Below are 22,193 nucleotides of genomic sequence, written 5' to 3' on the forward strand. Positions count from 1 at the left end.
CTTATCTCTCTCATTTTGTTTCCTTGGTCAAGATTTTCCAAGATTGCCCAAATTACAATTTAAAGAGTATTTCCATGCACAATGACCAGGGTGATTTTGAAACAAGTATATCTGTAGGTCAAGTGAAGGACAATATGATTATCACTTTGTTATCTAATTAACCCTGAAACAAAATCTGGAAATGTTGCTGCATTTCTTTCTTTCTCTCTCCTACACATCCAACTATAATAGGGTACTAAAATACTTTCATGTTAATTAAAATTCTAACCTCAACTCTTATTTTTTCTAGTTTTGATTGAGGCTTTTTGTTGTTGTTTGACATGGAGAGGCTCTGAGTGAAGATCTACATTTTGTCTTCTTCATTTTTAAGACATTGACAGCATGCTTTGCTATAAATGTTATATCAGAGGGTCTTTGAAACACAACTGGAAAATAATCAAGACAATAAAAATAAGTAAATTACCATGGTATTTCATTGGACCTTTACTTTTTACTTTTAACTCCTGTTAAGCATACACATGAAGTATATTCTCAACTAGATTTTCCCACATTTCATGACACCAAATCTTAGGCATATGAATTAGAAGCTCCTGGACTGCCTCAGTCATTAGGGATACTCTTAATTCAAATTTAGGTTGTATTCCCTCTTGGGTTGTATTCCCCCATGAGAGCCTACTGGTTTATGTTCTAGAGAGTGTAGCTGACTGGTCTTTTCTGAGTCCTGAGTACATGCATTGCTTACTTTTCCTTGCCCAATAGGGTCATATAAGTGCTGATGAGCGCTCTAAGCAAGATAGCCAGGAGAAAGGGGAATAAACACTTCCCTTAGTTACCTAAGTACCACTTAAATGAGAATAAGTGGAAAAGTTTGAATATACAAGCTCAAAAAAATGTGGGGGTCACTAAAGATTTACTTTTTGTCTGAATTCCTTCCAAATGACCAAGACTATCATGGAATTTATAGAAGAGTAGGCAGTAGGGATCATGGTCACAATTCCATTTTAAACCCTTTTTGTAAAAAATGACCAAGGGATCAGAACTGGAAAGGGTCAGAATGGCATGCAAGCTCTCATTTGCATGCCAAGCTGGGTCACACATGCCACCCCCCCCATCAACCCCATACTGTGGGGTGACCTACTTTCCTCATCTTCCTCATCAGTCCTACTCAGGGTGTCCTGCGAAGCCTGCTGGGAGGGTTCACTGTCCTGCTCCCAGACAGTGCCTGTGCCCGTGTTGGAGCGGGACATGGTGGCCAGGCTCAGGCGGTAAGCGGAGGTGGAGGTGCCCACAGTACTGATGGACGTCTTCCCTTGGTAAGCTGGGAGGTTGAGAGACCAAAGGAAATCCATGGTGAGCATCTTGAAGGAAAACAAATGCTTGCTTCAAACTCCTCCCTTGTATTGGCTACTTGTATTTTTTTAGGAAAGGTCAGTGAAATAGTGTGTCCTAGATAAATAGTCTTTAGGATAAAATAGGGAGTGGAAGTGAAGATAGAAGAAAAAGAAGAAGAAGAAGAAGAAGAAGAAGAAGAAGAAGAAGCAGGAGGAGGAAGAGGAGGGAGGGGAGGAGGAGGGGGAGGAGAGGAGGAGGAGGGAGGAGAAGAGGAGGAGGAGGAAGAAGAGGGAAAAGGAGGAGGAAGAGAAGGGGAATTGGCATTTGATTTACTTATAATTGAATAGTTTCTTCACGGGAATATAACATCTCTAATAATGTAAAATGCTTTGATATGGCTTCTTTTCTCATAGCTTTAGATATCATATGCTAAGCCTGGAAGAATGAAAAATAATTTTGACATGAATGGAAGCTTCCAACTTGGCAGATTTTACTGAGAAATATACCTTAGCTCACACAAGCATGTGGGAGTAATAAATACATTGTCTGATAGGAACTTCTCAATCAAAATCAGAATACAAATCAAAGCTGTGTTTCCATTCTCCTATTCTGGAAATTATAACTTAAAAAATATCCCCTTGAATATGTCAAATTATTTTATCATAAAGCAGAATATCTGAATGGCACTGTGCAGATTTTACTAAGACTGTACTCATCAAAATCTGTCTTTAATACATTGCAAGTAATAATAAATTCTAGAAAGAAAAAGAAGCCACACATATGGGAGACTACTTATGGGTAATGACTGCCCTCTAATGGCAGATAATGATTTGTTTTCCCTCCTGGTAATGCTGTTAATAATTGTAAAAAGTAAACAGTACACTCCCCAAAGAAAACCTTTGGAATAATGTAAAGCAAGGACCCCTAGCCTGCCAACTCTAATTCAACACTTCCTCCCCCAATTTGTGAAAGTTAAAGGCTTGTAAGCAATCATACTAGTTGGAAGTCCCCTCACTGTGGTCACTGTCAGATGGGTAGATTATTTACCCTCTGTTGAGTCTCCATTTCCTCATTCTTTAAGTGGACTCTCACTTATGCACCTTGAAGGCATTTGTGTGGATTAAATGAAATAACATCCATGAAATTATCTACCATGTAATAGATGTTCAAAGAATGCGAATCCTGCTTCTCCTTTCCAAAAAGGAAATGAAGGCAAGAATTCCAATACTATTTTTCTTGTTAAGTAGTCAAGTCAGAGCTTAACTGCTGAAATGAAGACTGAAAAAAAAAAAAAGTTTAGAAAAGATTCCCCTGCCTTGTCGTTGACAATGATCACATGGTCAAATCTACCAGTGGACTGCATGGCTAACTTCATCCATGGTTCCAAAAAGAGTGGTGACCTGGACAGCGGCATTCTTTGTAGGTTGTGAGTTCCAGGAGTCAAACAAATTCCAAATACCCCACACTTACTCACCTGAGCCACTGTGAACTGCCTCTTTTAGAATTTTTAGTTCACTGTTGAATTCAGCAATAAGGGAGCTTTTACACAGAGGGCGTGGGATGAAGCGCCGCTCCAGCTGGTCAGCAATATGTTGCCGGGCAGAAAGCTCTTCATGATTCTCTGCTGGTTGGGCCAGAAGCTGAAAGGAGGGGAGAGATTCTCAGGTCCTCAATCTTCCCATCTGTACAATGGGCTAATTATTGTACCTATTTTATAGTGGATTGTGAGGATTAAGTAAGGTAATACATATGAGCTTTTGTTATTTTTCTTTAAATGTTTACTTTTGAGAGAGAGAGAGAGAGAGAGAGAGCATGCTTGAGTGGGGGAGGGGCAGACAGAGAGGGAGACAGCGGATATAAAGCGGGGTCTGTGCTGACAGCAGAGTGTCCCATGCACCACTCATATTCAGAAACTGTGAGAGCATGACCTGAACCAAAATCGGACGCCTAACTGACTGAGCCACCGAGGTGCCCCATGTGTGAAGCTTTTAGAACAGTGCCTTATACAGGAAGCTCTTTATCAATACATTATTTTGAATCACTGTCTCAGGAAATCGGGGCAGGAAAAGAATAACACAATAGATGAATACTGAGGGAGGGGAGAAACAGGCCTTAACTGTTCTTTTTCATGATTATTTAAAATCAGATCTCTGTCATGTCACTGAAGAAAGAACATTCTTCAGATCGTACCATTGGGTCAATCTTTTTTTCCCTTTTCCCCTAGGGGGCAGTGGTGAGTAGAGACAGAGGGCAGAGTTTTACAGACTAGAATAAAGGTCTCACTGCGAAGGTACTTCTAACACGAAGTTTTGTCCTCTGGGATCCTGTTTTGAGCTGTTTTCTCATCAAGCATGGTATTAACAGGGTCCTACTGACTAGCTATCCCGTGTCCCACGAGCACGGCTGCAGCAATCCTGCCTTAACTGGGAGAAGAGCACATTCCTGGGGCTTGTCATTTCTAGGAAAAGCACACACCACACCTTGCACTGGATGAAAGGGCGTAAGAGCACGAAGATGGGTATTCGGGTCCGCACGATGAAGTCGAGGAAGTCCCACAGGGCCAGGCCTCCCACCTTCCGCAGGGCCATCTCCTTCACCTGGAGGCTCAGCCAGTACCACTGGCTTCCCAGCTGCCTCTCAAAGCAGACGAGAATCACCTTCAGCGCTTTACAGCAGGAAAAGAGAAGAGTAAGTCCGCATACTTGTGCTTTAGAGGAACCCTGCTCACAGCCACAGCCCTTTATGTGTCAGAAAATGTTCTGAATTTCTAAATCCTCTCAAGTTTCCAGAAACGTACATGTACTCCTGGGCGAGAGTATTCTGACATCAAGATAAAAATCTGGATGGTCAACATGTTTTGATTCTGATCAGGAGAACGCAGACATCTTTCTTAAGCGCATTTCGCTACCATTGTGGAAAATACAGAGCGCAGCGGTTCACAGGATTGCAAGGGAAATGTGTTGTAAACAGAACGTGTGGCTAATATTTTGCTTTCTGAAAGTTTTCTCCTAGTGGCCTTATGGTAATACCAGCATATTACTCATACCCTAAGCTAAAACACGGGTATTTTAAAAGTTTTTTTTTTTTCTTTTAAGCATAGACATAATATATTCTTGTTGTTTAAAGTAAAATCAAACCATACAGAATTACACGGAGTTCAAAGAGGAAAAGTCCTTCCCCTTCCCAGATCCCTTGCCAGCCCCATCTCCTCCCCAGAGAACCAGGAAATGCATTTGAGTATATCCTTTCAGGTGAAAAAGCTCCATTCTCCCTCCCTCCTTCCCCCCTCTCATATTGCACATCATGTTTATTATTTAAGCCTGTTGGATTTCTTTTGCAATATCTCTTTCTTCCTAGATTCTGGCAGCCCTGTCACAATCTACTTTTTTATTTTATTTTATTTTATTTTATTTTATTTTATTTTATTTTATTTTATTTTATTTTTCAGGAAGAAGATTTCCCAAACTGTGTCAGGACCAAACAGAATATTGTAGAGACGTCAAACATTATGGCAGGAGCGTCCTCTGACATCTCAGCTTTCTGCACAGGGTCTGGCGTGGGGCAGTCAAGGGAGGCTTGGCCTTCCTGATCGTGTCATAAGGCCCATCCCAGCAACTAAAAGACGCAAACACCTTTATCACGTAGTTAGGACATTTCCAGGGGAAAACCATGCCATGTAACACAGAGAGGGATGTTGTAAGAGTCTTCTTTACCCACCCTCCTCAAAATCTCACCTTCACGGCAATCATTCACCCCCATTCCTTTCCCTTAACTAAACAAACGAACAAATGAACAAAAAGCAACACTCCTCTTTCCCTACCCTGAGCTTGGTGACATTTCTACTGTTATGCGTCTATTAGCCTTCTTTGTGTTTCTGCCATTCTGCTTCCCACCTTCACCTCTTTCAGCCCAATACATAAGCAGGATAGCAAAGGGCTCAGGAGCAGGGACTCTGGTGCCAGGTGGCTTGGATTTGAAATTTGGCTCTGCTGGTTATTAACTGTGTAACTTTAGGTAAGTTACTCAACCTTTCTGGGCCTTTGCCTCTTCACTCCTAAAATGAGAAGAACATTTATACTTCTTAGAGTTGTTGTGAGGATTCAAAGTATAGAAAATACTGCTTAGTGCACAGCAAGTGCCCAAAATAAATGCAAAAATCGATTTGAAACAGAGGCCCAGTGGCCTGGCCAAGTAACCAAAGGATCCACCTTCATTAAAAAGGCAGAAGGCAGAGTGAATTGAAAATAATTACTCATCAAGTGTTTTCTCCTATCCTTGCCTTATGTGTTAAAGCCCACCGTCTCCCTCCTCTTCTGTGCAGTCCCAAACCTTATGCACGGCTTTGTTCCAGAGTCTAGATTTTATCTGAACCCCACATTCTCACGGCTTTGGCAACCAAGCCCCATATGGGTAGGTCCTGTGCACATGCATGCTTGTTTCCTTTTTTCCTTTTCATTCTCACTGTCAATCACATAATTTTCAAATACTTATTCTTATTCGTTTATTTTTTTTTAAGGAATCTCTATGCCCAATGTGGGGCTCAAACTCACAACCTGAGATCAAGAGTCACATGCTCTACTGACTGAGCCAGCCAGGCACCCCAAGATCTCCCCTTATGATACAGTCCAAACTCCTCACACATTCCAAACTCCAAGGACCTGTTTTTACCAGTGTGTATGGTTCATCTTATACCCCCCACATGAAGCTCTACTTTGATAAATTGAAAAATGTTAGGCATGATTTTCTCAACTTGCTCCTTTTGAGATTTTCTGCTGCCAGTGCTCCTTATTCTCAGTGCTATGGCAGGAGTGGGGCTTTTCCCCAGCTTAGTGCTCCTTGGCTTCAGGGCCAAGGAGGGGGGCTCCAGTGTTCCATGAGGCAGGACCAAGTTAAAGGCAGGGATGGGGTGATAGAAAAGTAGCAGTGGAAGCCAGAAGGAAACTGGAAAGCCTATGGGGGAGAACCAGTTGACTGGCCTCACCAGAATGAAAATTAAGATAGAGATTTAGAGATGCTATTATAGTAAGGGAAGAAAACTAGCTAGTAGGGAGCATAATGTCCTGTAAGGCCACCATGTCTTACTGCGCAGGATGTGGACTGCCCCAATTTAGGGGCTCCGTTCACATAGACGACACACCAGTGAGTCCCATGAGCCATGCGACTCAGTGTCTCTGTGTATTAGACGTAGTCTACATCTGATAACAGCTACCATAGGTAACCTCATTAGTGATCTCACACTTAACCAGCAAGGAGAAATTCTTACTACAGATGCTTTCCTTACATGTCCAGATGCTGTTAGAAAAACAACCAAGTAATTTAGGTACCACAGATAGGAAACTACTTTGTTTTCTGGCATATGTTTACAGACTGTTTTGCAAGGGTGATGCTTCCTGCTTGCTGAAGTGGCTTCTTTAAATACCTCTGGACTGAGGTCTTTTAAAATACGTTTTGAGTCAAGGTGTAACATAACTCAGTAAGTATTTATGTTACACGTGTACATACACAAACATACATATACTCATATATATATATATACACACACAAACATATATATATATTCTTGTGTGTGTGTGTATATATACAAGTGTGTGTGTATATGGGGGGGGGGCAGGCATAGGGAGAGGACCTACCCAAGTATGCTGCTTGGCTGGTGGACTCTGCCAGCCCTTCCCTGCGCAAGTCTTTGCTGGCATCCCCAGGGGTGGAGCAGTGGGCAGGGGAGCTCTCCAACATGAAGTTCTTGCTCCTGGACGTGCTGATGATCCGTGGTGGCAGGAGCACATTAATGACCGTCTGCAGGAGCAGCTGTACCTCGGGCTGTTCCAGCCACGGGCTATCTAAGGGACAGAGTTCGCAACAGGGAAGTGGAAAGAAAAGCAAATCACAAGGTAGACTTCCCACATTAGACACAGCAAAATTCAGCTGTCTTTCCAATGCCAGACTAGAATACCCTAGAAACTCAGGTGTTTCCCCACCAAGTACAGCTTCTCCTCTGGACAAAAACAGCATCCCTGATACTGGGTGTTTTCTCCATAGTCAGCACCCAAGGGCTTGTGTTCTTAGCCAAATCTCCCGCTTACCATTGCGATCTGCTTTCTTTCTTTCTGCTCAAATACTCATAACGTATTGTCTTTACATTTGAGATAAACTTTCCCTAAAAGAAAAACACCCCAAGAAGGAAGAATAATGAAAGTATATTGGATTTAATGGCAATGGCGGGGTTTACGCTAACCCTAATGGCAGTAGATTATAAAGTCCATTCACTTGTCAATTCACACCACACTGTATTTCAATTAATACCATCTTCTTAATGGAAACAATGTTCTCCCGATTTTTGCTGTACTCAAGTGATTTTAAACAGGACACATCTTCCATGAAGTGGAGCAGAGAAACTCTTGACCCAGGGTAGCTAAACTGAAAAGAAAGGAAAACTCTATTTCCTAAGGCAACCCTGTTTAAATCATTCAGATGGACTTCAGTGATGGCCTTCATGGGAAAAAGAGTAAGAAATAACAGTCTGCCACTAAAGAAAATACAACAGTGATAAATTTCCTTTAGTTAAATTAATCAGACCTTTGCTTCCAGATCCTACTGTGAGCACAAATGGGATGAGTAGATTTAAAAGCATCCCCTCCCTTCGCTCTTGATTGGTGAATGGGGAGATCACATGGCTTAAAGGAAAATCTTCTTTTAAAGCCTGTGCAGCAATAATAGAAAAAAAGATTAATTGACCCCACACCCATTTGGTATGTTTGTTTTTATACAGCACGATGAAGACGGTGATTCCCTGTTGGCTGCTCCTGGAAACTATGAGTTCAATTGCACAGTGTACAAGATTCACTCAAAACTGATACTTTACCATTTGCTTGACATAACTGAGAGTTATATACCTAAAAAACAGTAACATCTTGAATATTAAATGCAAAATTGTAATACTTATGGTCTGGCACAAAAAACAACTGCACATCCCCATTCATTTTCTCCATGTGTCCACCAATAAATATTTTAGAGATAGAAGAGAAGGAATAAATGATAGCTTGCCACCTGTTCACCTAGAAGTTATTTAGAAGTCCTCTGACCTCTGCATAAGGCCTTCTCCAAAACAGAAAGGAATAGGCAATATAGAAAGAAATATATGATCTCTGTACACAGGTTATAAAGATGTATCACTTTAGGGATCATTGTTTCCCTTCTGCATGGTAGCAAAAGCTCTTGCTTAATTTCTTTTGTACCATCACCCATTCTCTGGATGATGGACCATCAAGTATAGTTGTCAGACAATGGATGGGTCATTATCCATTTACATCAAGTGTGTATTTCCCATCAGTCACAGAGCTTACTGATGATCTACCATTCTCTAAAATCAGGTGACACACAGAAAGAGGCAGGGGAATTGGCATTCTGCACTTTTTGCCTTGGGAATATTATTTTAAGAAATAAAATAACTGGGAGAGTAAAAAAAAAAAAAAAAGAAACCCACAGTATTCAACCCACAATCATTAAAGTAAATTAAGATATTCAAAGTCTAGTAATAACATTTGAAAGAATTTTATATTGCAATTCTTTCTGCGAATAATTTAAAACCAGACTTTGAATATTACTGTGTCTTTTAATTAACAATTGTGGGCTGATTATCTGTGAACTATTATTTTCCTAAGGTTTTGCACACATTGGAAATGACTTAAGTGGTTCTTGAGATTGTGGCAGGACTGAATGACTCTGCTATTTTTGAGATCTCGAGAAGAATTACAGAAGCACAACTTAGGGCCAAGCTCAGGACTGAAGCTCCAAACCCATAAAAGTTTGGAGATGTTTACACTTTTGTTTCACAGATTTTGCCCAGCCTTTGCAGAAAAAATAGAGAGAACACCATGATCTGGTGCCTCAACCAGCAACTTAATGAGCGTGACAAACAGATAAGGCAGTCACACCTGTATCTGCAATGCTACAAGCCGGACAACAGCTGTGCTGAAGGGCAGAGGTGGTGAGAGATAAGGGCTGAGATGAAGAAGGGGTAATCCATCAGCAACACTGGAAGGTCCTACCACTCCCATCACCTGAAATACAAACAGAGCACATGACCAGCCTTGACTATTGCAATTTCATGCAACCGTAGTAAGGGAGTCTCATTCAGTAATAATAAAATAATAATAATGATGATGATAATAATAATTTGAAGGTTGGGCATGTTACTTTCAATCTGTTCTTGCTGCCTTCTTCCGAAGGCATGTAATGTCTAGAGTCAGATCGAACATGACACTGGATTCAGCCAAGGTTTTGTAGAATGTTGTTGGTAGCTAACTATGTAAATAATGAGAGATGAACCAAAAACTATTCTAATCAGGAGATTGGACATACTTACTGGTGAATTCAAAGGAATGCAGTCTGCATTCTTTGATGGAGCAGATATTGACAACAATGATGATGGCATAGCTCTATTTGCACTAGGCATTCCAGCTATAGACTTATTGCTCAACTAGTTAAGCAGCAGATCCTACTCCATGAAATGCTCTAACATGGTTTCCACATTGTACAAAACCTTGTGAGGACCAGACTCTAGATATTACATCCATGGTAAAAAAAATTTTTTTTTCTTCCCATAAATCCTAGACTGGCCAACTCATAGCGTCATTTTGCACTAAAAAAGAAAAAAAAATCTCTTTGCATTTTAAACTCCCCCACCCCAGACTACCTCAACGTCTAGCCAATTGTGCGGTCTCCACCACCCCACTCTCCAACTGGCAGCCCTCAACTCTCAGCGCAACTTAAAGAGGCAAATTGTCAAAGTAGTGCGTGGGAAGCAGCACACCAAAATCCCACCTGTGTAGGGATGGGCCCCTAATCTCCCCACGCACCACCTTGAGATGTACCTCACTGTTTCAATGTCACCTGAGCCGTCTGTTTTCATGGGTAGGTAGGGGCACAAAGTGGTTGACCTGTAAATCTTCAATTCAGAGAAGTCAATAGCAGAGTTAGCTAAATTTTGCAAAGTTTCATAAGATTGCCACTTGGCTACTCACCAGATTGACACAGACATTGATCAGTGACCTAAGGTGAGGCAGGAAGGATATGATTGGCTGCCTCTGAAGTGTCAAACAAACCCCTTCAATCAAATTGCTGGCAGGCTCCCACTCAACCTGTCGCCTGGAATACAATATAGGAGCCGTTAGCAGCGTGGCTCCCTTCTGGAGTCAGTCTGAAACAAGTGAATGAGACAGTGATTCTGACACCATCTAAGACAGGACAGGTGTCTGAGACAACAAAGTGCTTCACACGGGATGAAGTTTACCCATGTTGTTCCAAAAGCACAGAGCACACTGGGAAGGGAAGAAGATACTGAAAACGTAGCAGAGGCACTCCTGCCCCACTCGACTAATGAGACAAAATCTATTGAAGAAAAAACAGAGATGATGAATGGGTTGCATTTTAAGTTCCCTGGTTTTAGCTTTGAGAGAGGGTATAAGACTACAATTTTAGGAAACCCAGCATAGGGGCCATTACATCCAACAGAACTAATCTGACCACAGGCTGCATTTCTGAAATCTATTTATCAGACTACAATTGATCTCATCAGCTTTTACACCAGGATACAACTAATTAGATTTATATGGGTTAACTCCTGCCAAAAACATGACATTAGAAGATAATAGTCCATTTAAAAAAGCATTCTTTCTTGGCCTCCTAAGAAATGATATTTTTTGGCTACTTTCTATGGTCATATAAGTGGTATAAATCTAAACACAATTAAATGGACATGGGATTTTCTGTAATAAAGTCAATCCAGTCTGTAATTGTCTTCGTGCCAAAAAAGCGATCTCTGTGGCCCCCAAATAAACAGGTTGGGTTTTACTGATCTCAACACTATTTCCAAATATCATCCTGCAAACAATTTCTACGTTTATATTTCCAACCAACGTAGAATATCTATAATGATGAAATGAAAATGTTCATAAGTGAGGATATATTGACATCCCTGATTCTCAAGTAACCTACAAGGTCAGGTTTAATCAACATTTCCCTTGTTGAACTGAGATCACCTAAAAAAAATTAAATCCAAGGCAACCTCAAATTCTGAGGCTGTACCCCAAATAAATTGCCTATAATTGGCCAATCTATGCATTAATTCAGAAATCTACTTTTAAGAAGCATGATGTTCTCTATAATGGGCTTGATTATATGACAAATGAGTCAGCTATGGAGATGTTTAATATCTTAACATACAAAGTTTTTTAAGAAAAAGAACTTATTTTGACAGACCCTTGTAAGAATTATAAGACTGTGGCCATTTACCAAAGGGCACAAATGTTCCACTGGGACCACTAAAAACATAGGTGTGCTGTAAGGACACAGACATTTCCATGCCACTGAAATAAATAACCTTGAAATAACATATAGGCATTCGTCATCATGTTATAAAGGAATATAGGAACAAAATATCAACTGCTGGAATGAAATCTTTCAATTTCTTTTTTATAAATCCAACAGCTCCTGATGGCTACATAAATGAACAAAAGAGCATAGGCTAAAACCTGGAAAAGTTCTGACAAATTGAATGCTAAGTGCTACAAATTCTTGGACAAGAGTTGCATTGATTTGTGGTTAATATTAAAGGGACTGAAAATGCTCTCATGAAATCAAACTTGAAATTTCTGAGTTAGTAGGTTTATCAACATTTAATCAATTGAACTGTCTGTCTACAGGTTTCCAAACTGGACTCAGATCTCCAGGTAGTCTGGTTCCTTGCATAGAAAGGTTATCAGTGAATAATGCAGGTTACTGAACAGAGATCAAAGGGTAATTGTGTTAATTTAGTATCACCCTGAATTAGATGAAAAGGTGAAACTTAGGTATTTGTTATTAATCCTGGGATTCTTTCCAGCTCCTATGTGGCTGCTTATTACTAAGATTTGCCTTTCTCTAAACTGGTAACTAAACTACTATGCTAAAGACAGTATTTTTTGAACATCAAATTAATTTTTCTCTTCTCCTCAGTTGTTTTATTTATAAGGCATACTCTGCTTTATTTCAAAAGAAATTGAAGGATACTCACTGAATTTCTTATGTTTGTCAGATGAAGAACATGATAGCTAAGAAATGAACAGAACTTTCAAGATGAACACATATAATTTTAAAGAATATGTTATTTCTTCAAAATGTAGACCCTGCTACTCATGCATCCATATACCTGGTTAGCTATGCACGTATGCCAACAGAAAACTTTCAAGTCATTCATATAACTCCAGATTGTGCCGCCATCTTAAAAGACGGTAACCCCCAACTTTGAATCCGCAATATCAATGGTTGACCAGGAGGCCTTCTCACCTCAAAGTAGGCATCTTATGAATTTTGTTGAACATTCTATCCAGTCTCTTTAAAATGAGGATAAGGGCTGGCCTCACTGCCTCGGCTGTCCAATCGGTAATGGGTAGCATCTCCATGATGTAGCGCCGAAGCCCACGGCTCTCCATTGTCTGGGTGTCGTATGGTGCCAGCTTCAGAAGGGAGTGTGCAATTTCTGCCAACCTACATTTTTTTTTTAAAGAATAAGCGTAGAATGCCACAATGGGGATTTCCCTGTATAGCACCATGTTAATCAGCCTTCTTTCAGCATACCAACCCCCTGAACTAAAAACATTCTTCCCTCTACCTTCTATCCCTTAGGTCTTCTTGCATGACCAATACATTGATACCTGCACATACATATTAGCAAAGAATCATAGAATATTCCAGAGGGTAAATGTGAATAGCATCTGATGAGTAAATTAAAACCCAGAGAGATTAAGGACAGGCCAAACATATCTAGAGAATATGTATACATGTATATGTATGTGAGGATACACACACACACAAATACATACCTACATGCAAAATTGTGAAAGGTACGTATATACACAAATATGGGTATAAAACAAAACTTAAACTTTAAATGTACAATAAAATCACGAATATCAAGGGTTCAAATAAACTTCATGCCTCCATAGCTCCTTTGCTGCCCATAGTTAAGGTTAAAGGCATATATATATATATATATATATATATATATATATATATATTTAATGTTTTATTTATTTATTTTGACAGAGAGAGAGAGCAAGCAACCTCGGGAGGAACAGAGGAGAGAGGGAGAGAGAGAACCTCCAGCAGGCTCCATGCTGCCAGAGCAGAGCCCAAAATGGGGCCAGATCTCACAAACTGTGAGATCATGACCTGAGATGAAATCAAGAGTCAGAAACTCGACCAACTGAGCCACCCAAGCACACCAAGGGAATGTACTTCCTCCAAGTGTAGCCCAGGGTCTGTCACCAGACACAGGTCCATGCTGTATGTCCTAAGTACAGAATTTCTGAAGGTGAGCTGACCAACAGCACTGATTGGGCAAGTGTGTTTCTAGTAAATGCAATAGTTGGTTAACTAAATAAATTTCAAAACTAAACATGGGTTTCCAACTTGTAAATATTACAAATATAATGGTATACATGGTCTTTAAAAAGCCAATTGAATTTATTTCTTTAAGTTTATTTATTTATTTTGAGAGAGAGAGAGAAAGAGAGAGAGAAAGAGAGAGAGGGGAGGGGAGGACCAGAGAGAGAATCCCAAGCAGGCTCTGCACTGTCAGTGCAGAGCCCAACATGGGGCTAGATCACATGAACCCTGAAACTATAACCTGAGCTGAAATCGAGAGTCAAATACTTAACCAACTGAGCCACCCCGTGCCCCTGAATTTAATTTTATATGAAGAAAAGCATTTTATTTATTTTTAGTCAAATGTTTCATTTTATTTAACTTTAGTTTTTTTATTACAGTATAGATAACAGTGTTATGCTAGTTTCAGGTGTACAATAGAGTGATTCAATGATTCTATACACTACCCAGTGGTCATTGTTAGTGTACTCTTAATCCCGTTCACCTGTTTCACCCATTCCCCCCCACCTACCTCCCCTCTGGCAACCTCTAGTTTGTTCTCTATAGTGAAGAGTCTGTTTCTTGTTTGCCTCTTTTTTCTTTGTTCCTTTGTTCTGTTTCTTAAATTCCACACATGAGTGAGATGTCATGGAATCAGTCTTTCCCTTATTCCACTTAGCAGTATACCCTTTAGCTCCATCCATGCTGTGGCAAATGGCAAGATTTCATTCTTTTCTGTGACTGGGTAATATTCCATTCCATTCCTATATATATATATATATATATATATATATATATATTCCATTCCTATATATATATATATATATATATATATATATATATTCCACATTTTCTTTGTCCATTCATTCATCTATGGATGGATTGGATACTTGAGTTGCTTCCATATCTTGGCTATTGTAAATAATCCTGCAATAAACAGGGTGCATTTACCTTTTTGAATTAGTATTTTCATTTTCTTTGGGTAAATACCCAGTAGTGGAGTTACTGGATCATACGGTAATTCTATTTTTAATGTTTTGAGGAAACTTGACACTGTTTTCCACAGTGGCTTCACCAGTTTGCATTCCCACCAACAGTGCATGGGGGTTCTTTTATAAAGAAAGCATTTTAGGGATGCCTGGCTGGCTCAGTTGTGGAACATGCGACTCCTGATCTCAGGGTTGAAGGTTTGAGCCCCTCATTGGATATAGAAATTATTTAAAATCTTAAGAAAAATGAGACAGCACTTTAAACTTTTACAGTGCTTCGCTATCAAATACATTGAGTAGATGCAGAATGTGTAGAAGATGATATTAAGAGGCAAAGCACACTCATTCATGGTAATATCTTGCATCTACGTTATATGATTTGAACCTCACTTTTTTTCCAGGGGGGAAAAAACTTATATTTTAAAATATATATCCAGGACTCCTATCACAGTGACGGAAATGTCCATATTCTTTAAGGTACTAGAAATTCCTTTGAAAACAAGTTTCTTTAAGTAAAGGGTAATTAAGCCAGTCTTACCAATTATTTGAATCTTTTGTTTCAATCAGCATATGTCTAGCCAGACATCCAAAGTATGCTATGGAAGCAGAATTCAGGACAGGGGGATTCTGATGGAAAAGGGGAATAGAGAGGCCTCATGTTGTCTAAGAGTGCATGTGTACATGGTACCATCAGGACGCATGCATGTGCTAAGGGTTTTCAGAACTATTACTAAAGGAGAAGAGGAGATTCCAAGTAAAGGGACATCAGAAATCAGCTTTTATATTTTTTTCTTTTTTTTTTAATGTTTAATTATTTTTGAGAGAGAAAGAGAGACAGAGTGCAAGTAGGGCAGAGGCAGAGAAAGAAGGAGACACAGAATCCAAAGCAGGCTCCAGGCTCCCAGCTGCCAGCACAGAACCTGATGTGGGGCTTGAACTCATGAACCATGAGATCATGACCTGAGCCAAATTAAGACTTTATTTTTAAACAATCTCTACACCCAATGTGGGGCTAAAACTCGCAACCCTGAGATCAAGAGTTGCACATTCTACCAACTGAGCCAACCAGGCACCCCAAGTTTTTCTTCTCCCTTTTTTTTTCTTTTCTATTTTTTTTGAAGCAAATTTACCTTGGAAAAGCCCTGAAGATACAATCCTCAATCTCATGGTTAAAAGAGATCTTTTCTTTTCTTTCTTTTTTTTTTCTGAAAGAGATCTTAATAGCTCTTGGGCAGTGAGGTCCATAAGTTGGAACCCTGACTGGATCCTCTTTAATAAAAACAGCCTAAAGTAGAAATAAAAGATTTAATTTCTCAGGCCCCACTCTAGATTTAATGAATAAGAATATCCAAGGATTGGGCCCAGAAATCTGTCTAGTTTTTACTTTAATTTTGAAAATTTTCAACATATACAAAGGTAGAGAGGCAAGTATATAATGAGCCCCTCATGTACCCATCACCCAGATTTAACAGTGTTCAATTCACAATCACTCCTGTTTAATTTATACCCCCAATCACTCCCCTTCCCCCTACTCCAAACTACTTTGAAGTAAATCCCAAGCATCAACTCATTTTATCAGTACAGATATTTCAGTGTGTGTCTCTAAGGTTAAGGACTCAAAAAAAAAACCAAACAAACAAACACAATACAATTATGACAGCTACCAAGTTAAAAATAATTACTATGAAAAGAAAGTTATCCAGTCAGTTTTCAAAATTCCCACATTATTTCATGATTCTTTTTTTTTTTTTAACATTTATTTTTATCTTGGAGGAGACAGAGAGTGAGTGGGGGAGGGACAAAGAAAGAGGAAGACGTAGGATCTGAAGCAGGCTCCAGGCTCTGAGCTGTCAGCACAGAGCCTGACTTGGGGCTTAAGCTCACAAACTGCGAGATCATGACCTGAGCTGAAGTTGGACGCTTAACCGACTGAGCCACCCAGGTGCCCCTATTTCATGGTTCTTAAATAAACTTCTTAAAAAAACAAATAAGAATAAAATAAGACCCATACATTCAATGGGTTGGTATTTCTCTTGAGTTTCTTTTAATTTGCAGGTTTTTCCTCTTCTGCTCTTGTTTGATTCTCTTGTAATTTATTTCTTGAGGAAATCAGCTGCTTGTCCTGTAGTGTTTTCCACACTCTAGATTTTGCTGATAGACTCTCCATGCTATCATTTAATCTATCCCACTGCTTCCAAATTTAGTTCCATTTGTGGTTAGACTAGGGGTTAGACTAGATTAGCTTTTGATTTTCTGGAAAGCATATTTCACAGGTGATGTGCATTTTCATCAGGAGACACATGATTCCTGCTAGTCAGTCTCTATGATGTCATCTGCATAGATCCTAGGCATCACTAGGCATCACTGCATAGATCCACTAATTCATTAGAAGTAGTGCAATAACAATGTTGTGTCACTCTTTTTCTCATGCATTGACAATAACATTCTAATAAGGAGAAATTTCTCTTTGATTACTCCAAAAGAGACAAGGCAAATGCTTGACAGGACTTATATTTTAAGAGCTCCTAGTGATTCTGACAGGCACTCTGGTTTAGGAATCACAGCCCAGCCACTGTCTCTCTAACACCTGGGTCGCTCTACAATGACTTCGTCTGATTAGCACCATGGTTGGGGAATTCACTACTACATAATGCAGCTCCCTCCACCTTTGGAGGTCTAAACTCTGAGAAGCTCTCCTCATATTAGGTCCCCAAATGCCCTCAGTTTCTTCCTTTTGGCTTATCTGGAAGCCTGAATTCAATCCATCTTCTCCATGTCAACCCTTCATTATCAAGAAACGGTTATTGTCTTCTCTCCAGACTGAACATCGTACTTGAGGAAATTGTGTGTGAACGCGCATGTCTTAAAGAAATCATTTTAAACAGCCCGTGCCTTCTTCCGTTTATCTCTTTCTCACAAATGTGCCACGCAGAAAATTCTTTACTTTTCAGGTTGTTTGCATGACAGATAAGAGCATATCTACCTGCACATATTTCTTTCCCCTTATTATTTTATAGATAACATTAAGAAATGCTTGGGAAAGGATCAAACTGTCTATTTTAAGTATAAAAACAATATTTAGAACTGAACTTGAATCATTTATGCATTACTATCTGAATTTCTGTAATCCCTGCTGGTGTTAAAAAATGAATTTGCACTGAGCATAAAACAAACAGTTCCTTTAATATAGTCTTTACTGCACTAGCAGATGATAATCTCTTGGTCAAAAAAATTCCTATGGTCCTTTCCCAGTGACAACACAAGAGATTTTCCCATTGAGAGGGAGAGTTGAAGAGATGTAGGCAGAGAGCTGAAGGCAGAGATGGGGGAGAGAGAGGGACATAGAGACATGGGGAAGGAGGAGAGAAGGAAAGAATTTGCAGAACTTATTATCCTGCTATATATACTGCTGGGTTAGGCAAATGAAACACTGGATTCCCTTAGGGCAGTAACTCTATCTAACCAAGAATCTGGAGATCCTTGCAGTCAACCCTATAATGCAGGAGTGAAGACTGCCTCTTGTACTGTCTCTTGGTTCTTTGCCTTGAATTAAATATTTCATGTAAATATCTCCCTATCTATTATATCATGGCATTCCTGTTTTACCAAACCTCTCTCCTTGAGTCATACTATCCATTCCTATGACATAAAACACCACCTAGGTGCTCACAGTTCTGGCTTCTACATATATCCAAATATATATTTAGTTTGTAAGAGAAAACCTAACCTATCTTTTGATTGGTGCAGGGTCAAAGTACATGGGTCTATCCCTACTTAGCAGCATACAATATTTCTGTTTGGCCAGAGATAATGGCAGGTCCGTTTTTGTCAAAAGCTTGTTGTGAGAAATTGCATGAATAGAGGTCATTTAGCAGAGGTCCTGGCAGTAAAAATTTTGCCTATCCTCCAATAGGCAATGAAATAACTGTGCTTTTCAATGACATTATCTTGTGCTTTTCAATGACATTATCTTGGCTTCAGATAGGTTGCTCTTGCTGAAGTACATTATGATGTTAGCCAACTTTCAGTACCGACAGGCCTCTAGCCACATCAAACTGGCATTTTATCTATTATGGAGGTTTTGTTCATCACTCTTTCCTTTTAGCAAACACCAACCAGGAGATATTTCTTATTCTTTGTATTTTAAAAAAGCAATGTTTTATCAAACAATTAATTGTTTTTATCTTATCGACACTATAATTTTGTAATTAGTCATTTCCTCCTCATTGCTTTGATAACTCAGAAGCTCAAAATCAAGTTTATGGTCATGAATAGCATCTAATCTGATCAAATCATATAGATTTCCTATGTTAATGTTATCATAAACATAATTATTTCCCTGCTAATTTTCTACTTTGTTCTGACTCTCTAATTTGTATATTCTATCCCCCTGTTTAATTTTCTAAGTTGTCTCAAGTATTTTGCAAAATAGTAAACACAGAAACACACATATGATATATAGTACTTGCAACAACGCATTACAGTAGTTTTCTTTTTTCAAAAATTTTTAATGTTTATTTATTTTTGAGAAAGAGAGAGACAGAGTGTGAGCAGGGGAGGGGAAGAGAAAGAGGGAGACACAGAATCTGAGGCAGGTTCCAGGCTCTGAGCTGTAAGCACAGAACCTGACACATGCTCGAACTCGTGAACTGAGATCATGACCTGAGCTGAAGCCGGATGCTTAACAGACTAAGCCACCCAGGAGCACCTTATTTAACCTTTAATAGGGTTTGGCCCTTAGAGAGAGCTCCAGACCTCTCTAACACTCTCCCCTTCCTCCAAATGCCTTAAGAAGTGTAGATATAAATGATTGAGTTATAGGACAGTTACTAACTCATGATCAGGATTGTTCTCTCTCTCTCTCATCCATCTTTGAGGAATCTTGTCCCTTTACTCCCACAAAATGGCAGTTGATAGTAGTGATTCTCTGATTCTAGGAATGTGATGTTGTTCTGTTCACAGAATTACTTGGTTCAGGTAGCCATGATCATTGGGAAAGGAGGAGAGATGGACTGAATGGAGCACTGGGTTGCTATTGCAACAGGCTCTTAATACTACAAACTTTCCTCCCCTTTCCCAGTGCAGGTACAGAAGTTCTTAGTGTGAAATAAGCTCTTCTCCATTGCTGTACAGTGGGAGCATGAACACATAGGAAGCTCTAGAGGCCTGAGTGTGTGCCAACAACTCAGAGAATGTGAAATTAGCTTGGAGTAGAAGAGGCTGTGTTTTCTCTACATTTATGGGCTCTCACTTTCCCTCACGTAGTACTTTCTAAATTTTTCAAGGGATAATTTTAGAAAAAAAAGTCGACAAAAATCAGGAAGTTGGCGTGTTTTGCCAAATAGCAGTATTATTTCTGAATGGCTAGAACCTAACTCTACTCTATAGATATACTAAACTTTTTAAGTGCCTATTTTGTCACCCATGGAATTTTCCATTCAAGGAATTTTTATGGCCTTTTATAAACCGTGACAAATCTGAATAGAAGATCATTTGGAATCATGTTTCTTTTAAGAATCTGAAAATATACACACAGACTTCAGGATTTACACAAGTGAGGTGACATCACCATAGAAGGAATGAACTATGAGTGCACAGAGATGCAATTCTAGGTCCTCTGCCTGTCACAACAGCAGTAACATTTAAAAAAAATTTTTTTTAATTTGTTTTTTAAATTTACATCCAAGTTAGTTAGCATATAGTGCAACAATGATTTCAGGAGTAGATTCCTTAATTCCCCTTACCCATTTAGCCCATCTTCCCTCCTACAACCCCTCCAGTAGCCCTCTGTTTGTTCTCCATAATTAAGAGTCTCTTATGTTTTTGTCCCCCTCCCTGTTTTTATATTATTTTTGCTTTCCTTCCCTTATGTTCACCTGTTTTTTATCTTAAAGTCCTCATATGAGTGAAGTCATATGATATTTGTCATTCTCTGACTAATTTCACTTAGCATAATACCCTCTAGTTCCATCCACATAGTTGCAAATGGCAAGATTTCATTCTTTTTGATTGCCAAGTAATACTCCATTGTGCGTTCGTGCATGTGTGTGTGTGTGTGTGTGTGTGTGTGTATATATATATATATATATATATATATATATATATACCACAACTGCTTTATCCATTCATCCATCAATGGACATTTGGGCTCTTTCCATACTTTAGCTATTGTTGATAGTGCTGCTATAAACATTGGGTTGCATGTGCCCCTTCGAAACAGCATACCTGTATCCCTTGGATAAATACCTAGTAGTGCAATTTTTGGGTCGTAGGGTAGTTCTATTTTTAATTTTTTGAGGAAACTCCATGCTGTTTTCCAAAGTAGCTTCACCAGTTTGCATTCCCACCAGCAGTGCAAAAGAGATCCTCTTTCTCCACATCCTCACCAACATCTGTCATTGCCTGAGTTGTTAATATTAGCCATTCTGACAGGCGTGAGGTCATATCTCATTGTGGTTTTGATTTGTATTTTCCAGATGATGAGTGATGTTGAGCATTTTTTCATGTGTCGGTTGGCCATCTGGATGTCTTCTTTGGAGAAGTGTCTATTCATGTCTTTTGCCCATTTCTTCACTGGATTATTTAGTGTTGAGTTTGATAAGTTCTTTATAGATTTTAGATACTAACCCTTTATCTGATATGTCATTTGCAAATATCTTTTCCCATTCTGTCAGTTGCCTTTTAGTTTTGCTGATTGTTTCCTTCATTGTGCAGAAGCTTTTTATTTTGATGAGGTCCCAGTAGTTCATTTTTGCTTTTGTTTCCCTTGCCTTCAGAGACGTGTTGAGTAAAAAGTTGCTGCGGCCAAGGTCAAAGAGGTTTTTGCCTGCTTCCTCCTCTAGGATTTTGATGGCTTCCTATCTTACATTGAGGTCTTTCATCCATTTTGAGTTTATTTTTGTGTATGGTGTAAGAAAGTGATCCAGGTTCATATTTCTGCATGTGGCTGTCCAGTTTTCCCAGCACCACTTGCTGAAGAGACTGTCTTCATTCCATTGAATATTCTTTCCTACTTTGTCAAAGATTAGTTGGCCATACGTTTGTGGATGCATTTCTGCAGTTCTCTATTCTGTTCCATTGATCTGAGTGTCTGTTCTTCTCCCAGTACCTTATTGTCTTGATGATTACAGCTTTGTAATACAGCTTGAAGTCCAGGATTGTGATGCCTCATGCTTTGGTTTTCTTTTTCAAGATTGCTTTGGCTATTTGGGATCTTGTAATGTTCCATATAAATTTTAGGATTTGTTCTAGTTCTGTGAAGAATGCTGTGTTATTTTGATAGGGATTGCATTGAATATGTAGATTGCTTTGGGTAGTATTGACATTTTAACAATATTTGTTCTTTCTATCCAGAAGCATGGAATATTTTTCCACTTTTTTGTGTCTTCTTCAATTTGTTTCATAAGCTTTCTATAGTTTTCAGTCTATAGATTTTTCACCTCTTTGGTTAGATTTATTCCTAGGTATTTT

At 39.2% G+C, this 22,193-nt stretch overlaps 1 protein-coding gene across 12 annotated transcripts in view; it reads right to left on the bottom strand.

The window, feature by feature from the left end:
• UNC80 (unc-80 subunit of NALCN channel complex) overlaps positions 1–22,193 on the bottom strand; it is a 230,940-nt gene that overhangs the window by 18,161 nt on the left and 190,586 nt on the right. For all 12 annotated transcript variants that reach the window (XM_078450930.2, XM_078450929.2, XM_078450927.2 and 9 more), the window contains 8 exons: positions 12,655–12,855; positions 10,353–10,476; positions 9,264–9,389; positions 7,906–8,029; positions 6,963–7,169; positions 3,813–3,997; positions 2,807–2,972; positions 1,139–1,318 (listed from right to left, as the gene is read on the bottom strand). In XM_078450930.2, coding sequence (XP_078307056.1) covers positions 1,139–1,318; positions 2,807–2,972; positions 3,813–3,997; positions 6,963–7,169; positions 7,906–8,029; positions 9,264–9,389; positions 10,353–10,476; positions 12,655–12,855 — 1,313 coding nt within the window. The remainder of the gene's footprint in view (positions 1–1,138; positions 1,319–2,806; positions 2,973–3,812; positions 3,998–6,962; positions 7,170–7,905; positions 8,030–9,263; positions 9,390–10,352; positions 10,477–12,654; positions 12,856–22,193) is intronic.

This window comes from Panthera onca, chromosome C1, assembly GCF_046562875.1.
Source record: "Panthera onca isolate mPanOnc1 chromosome C1, mPanOnc1 haplotype 2, whole genome shotgun sequence".
NCBI lineage: Eukaryota > Metazoa > Chordata > Mammalia > Carnivora > Felidae > Panthera > Panthera onca.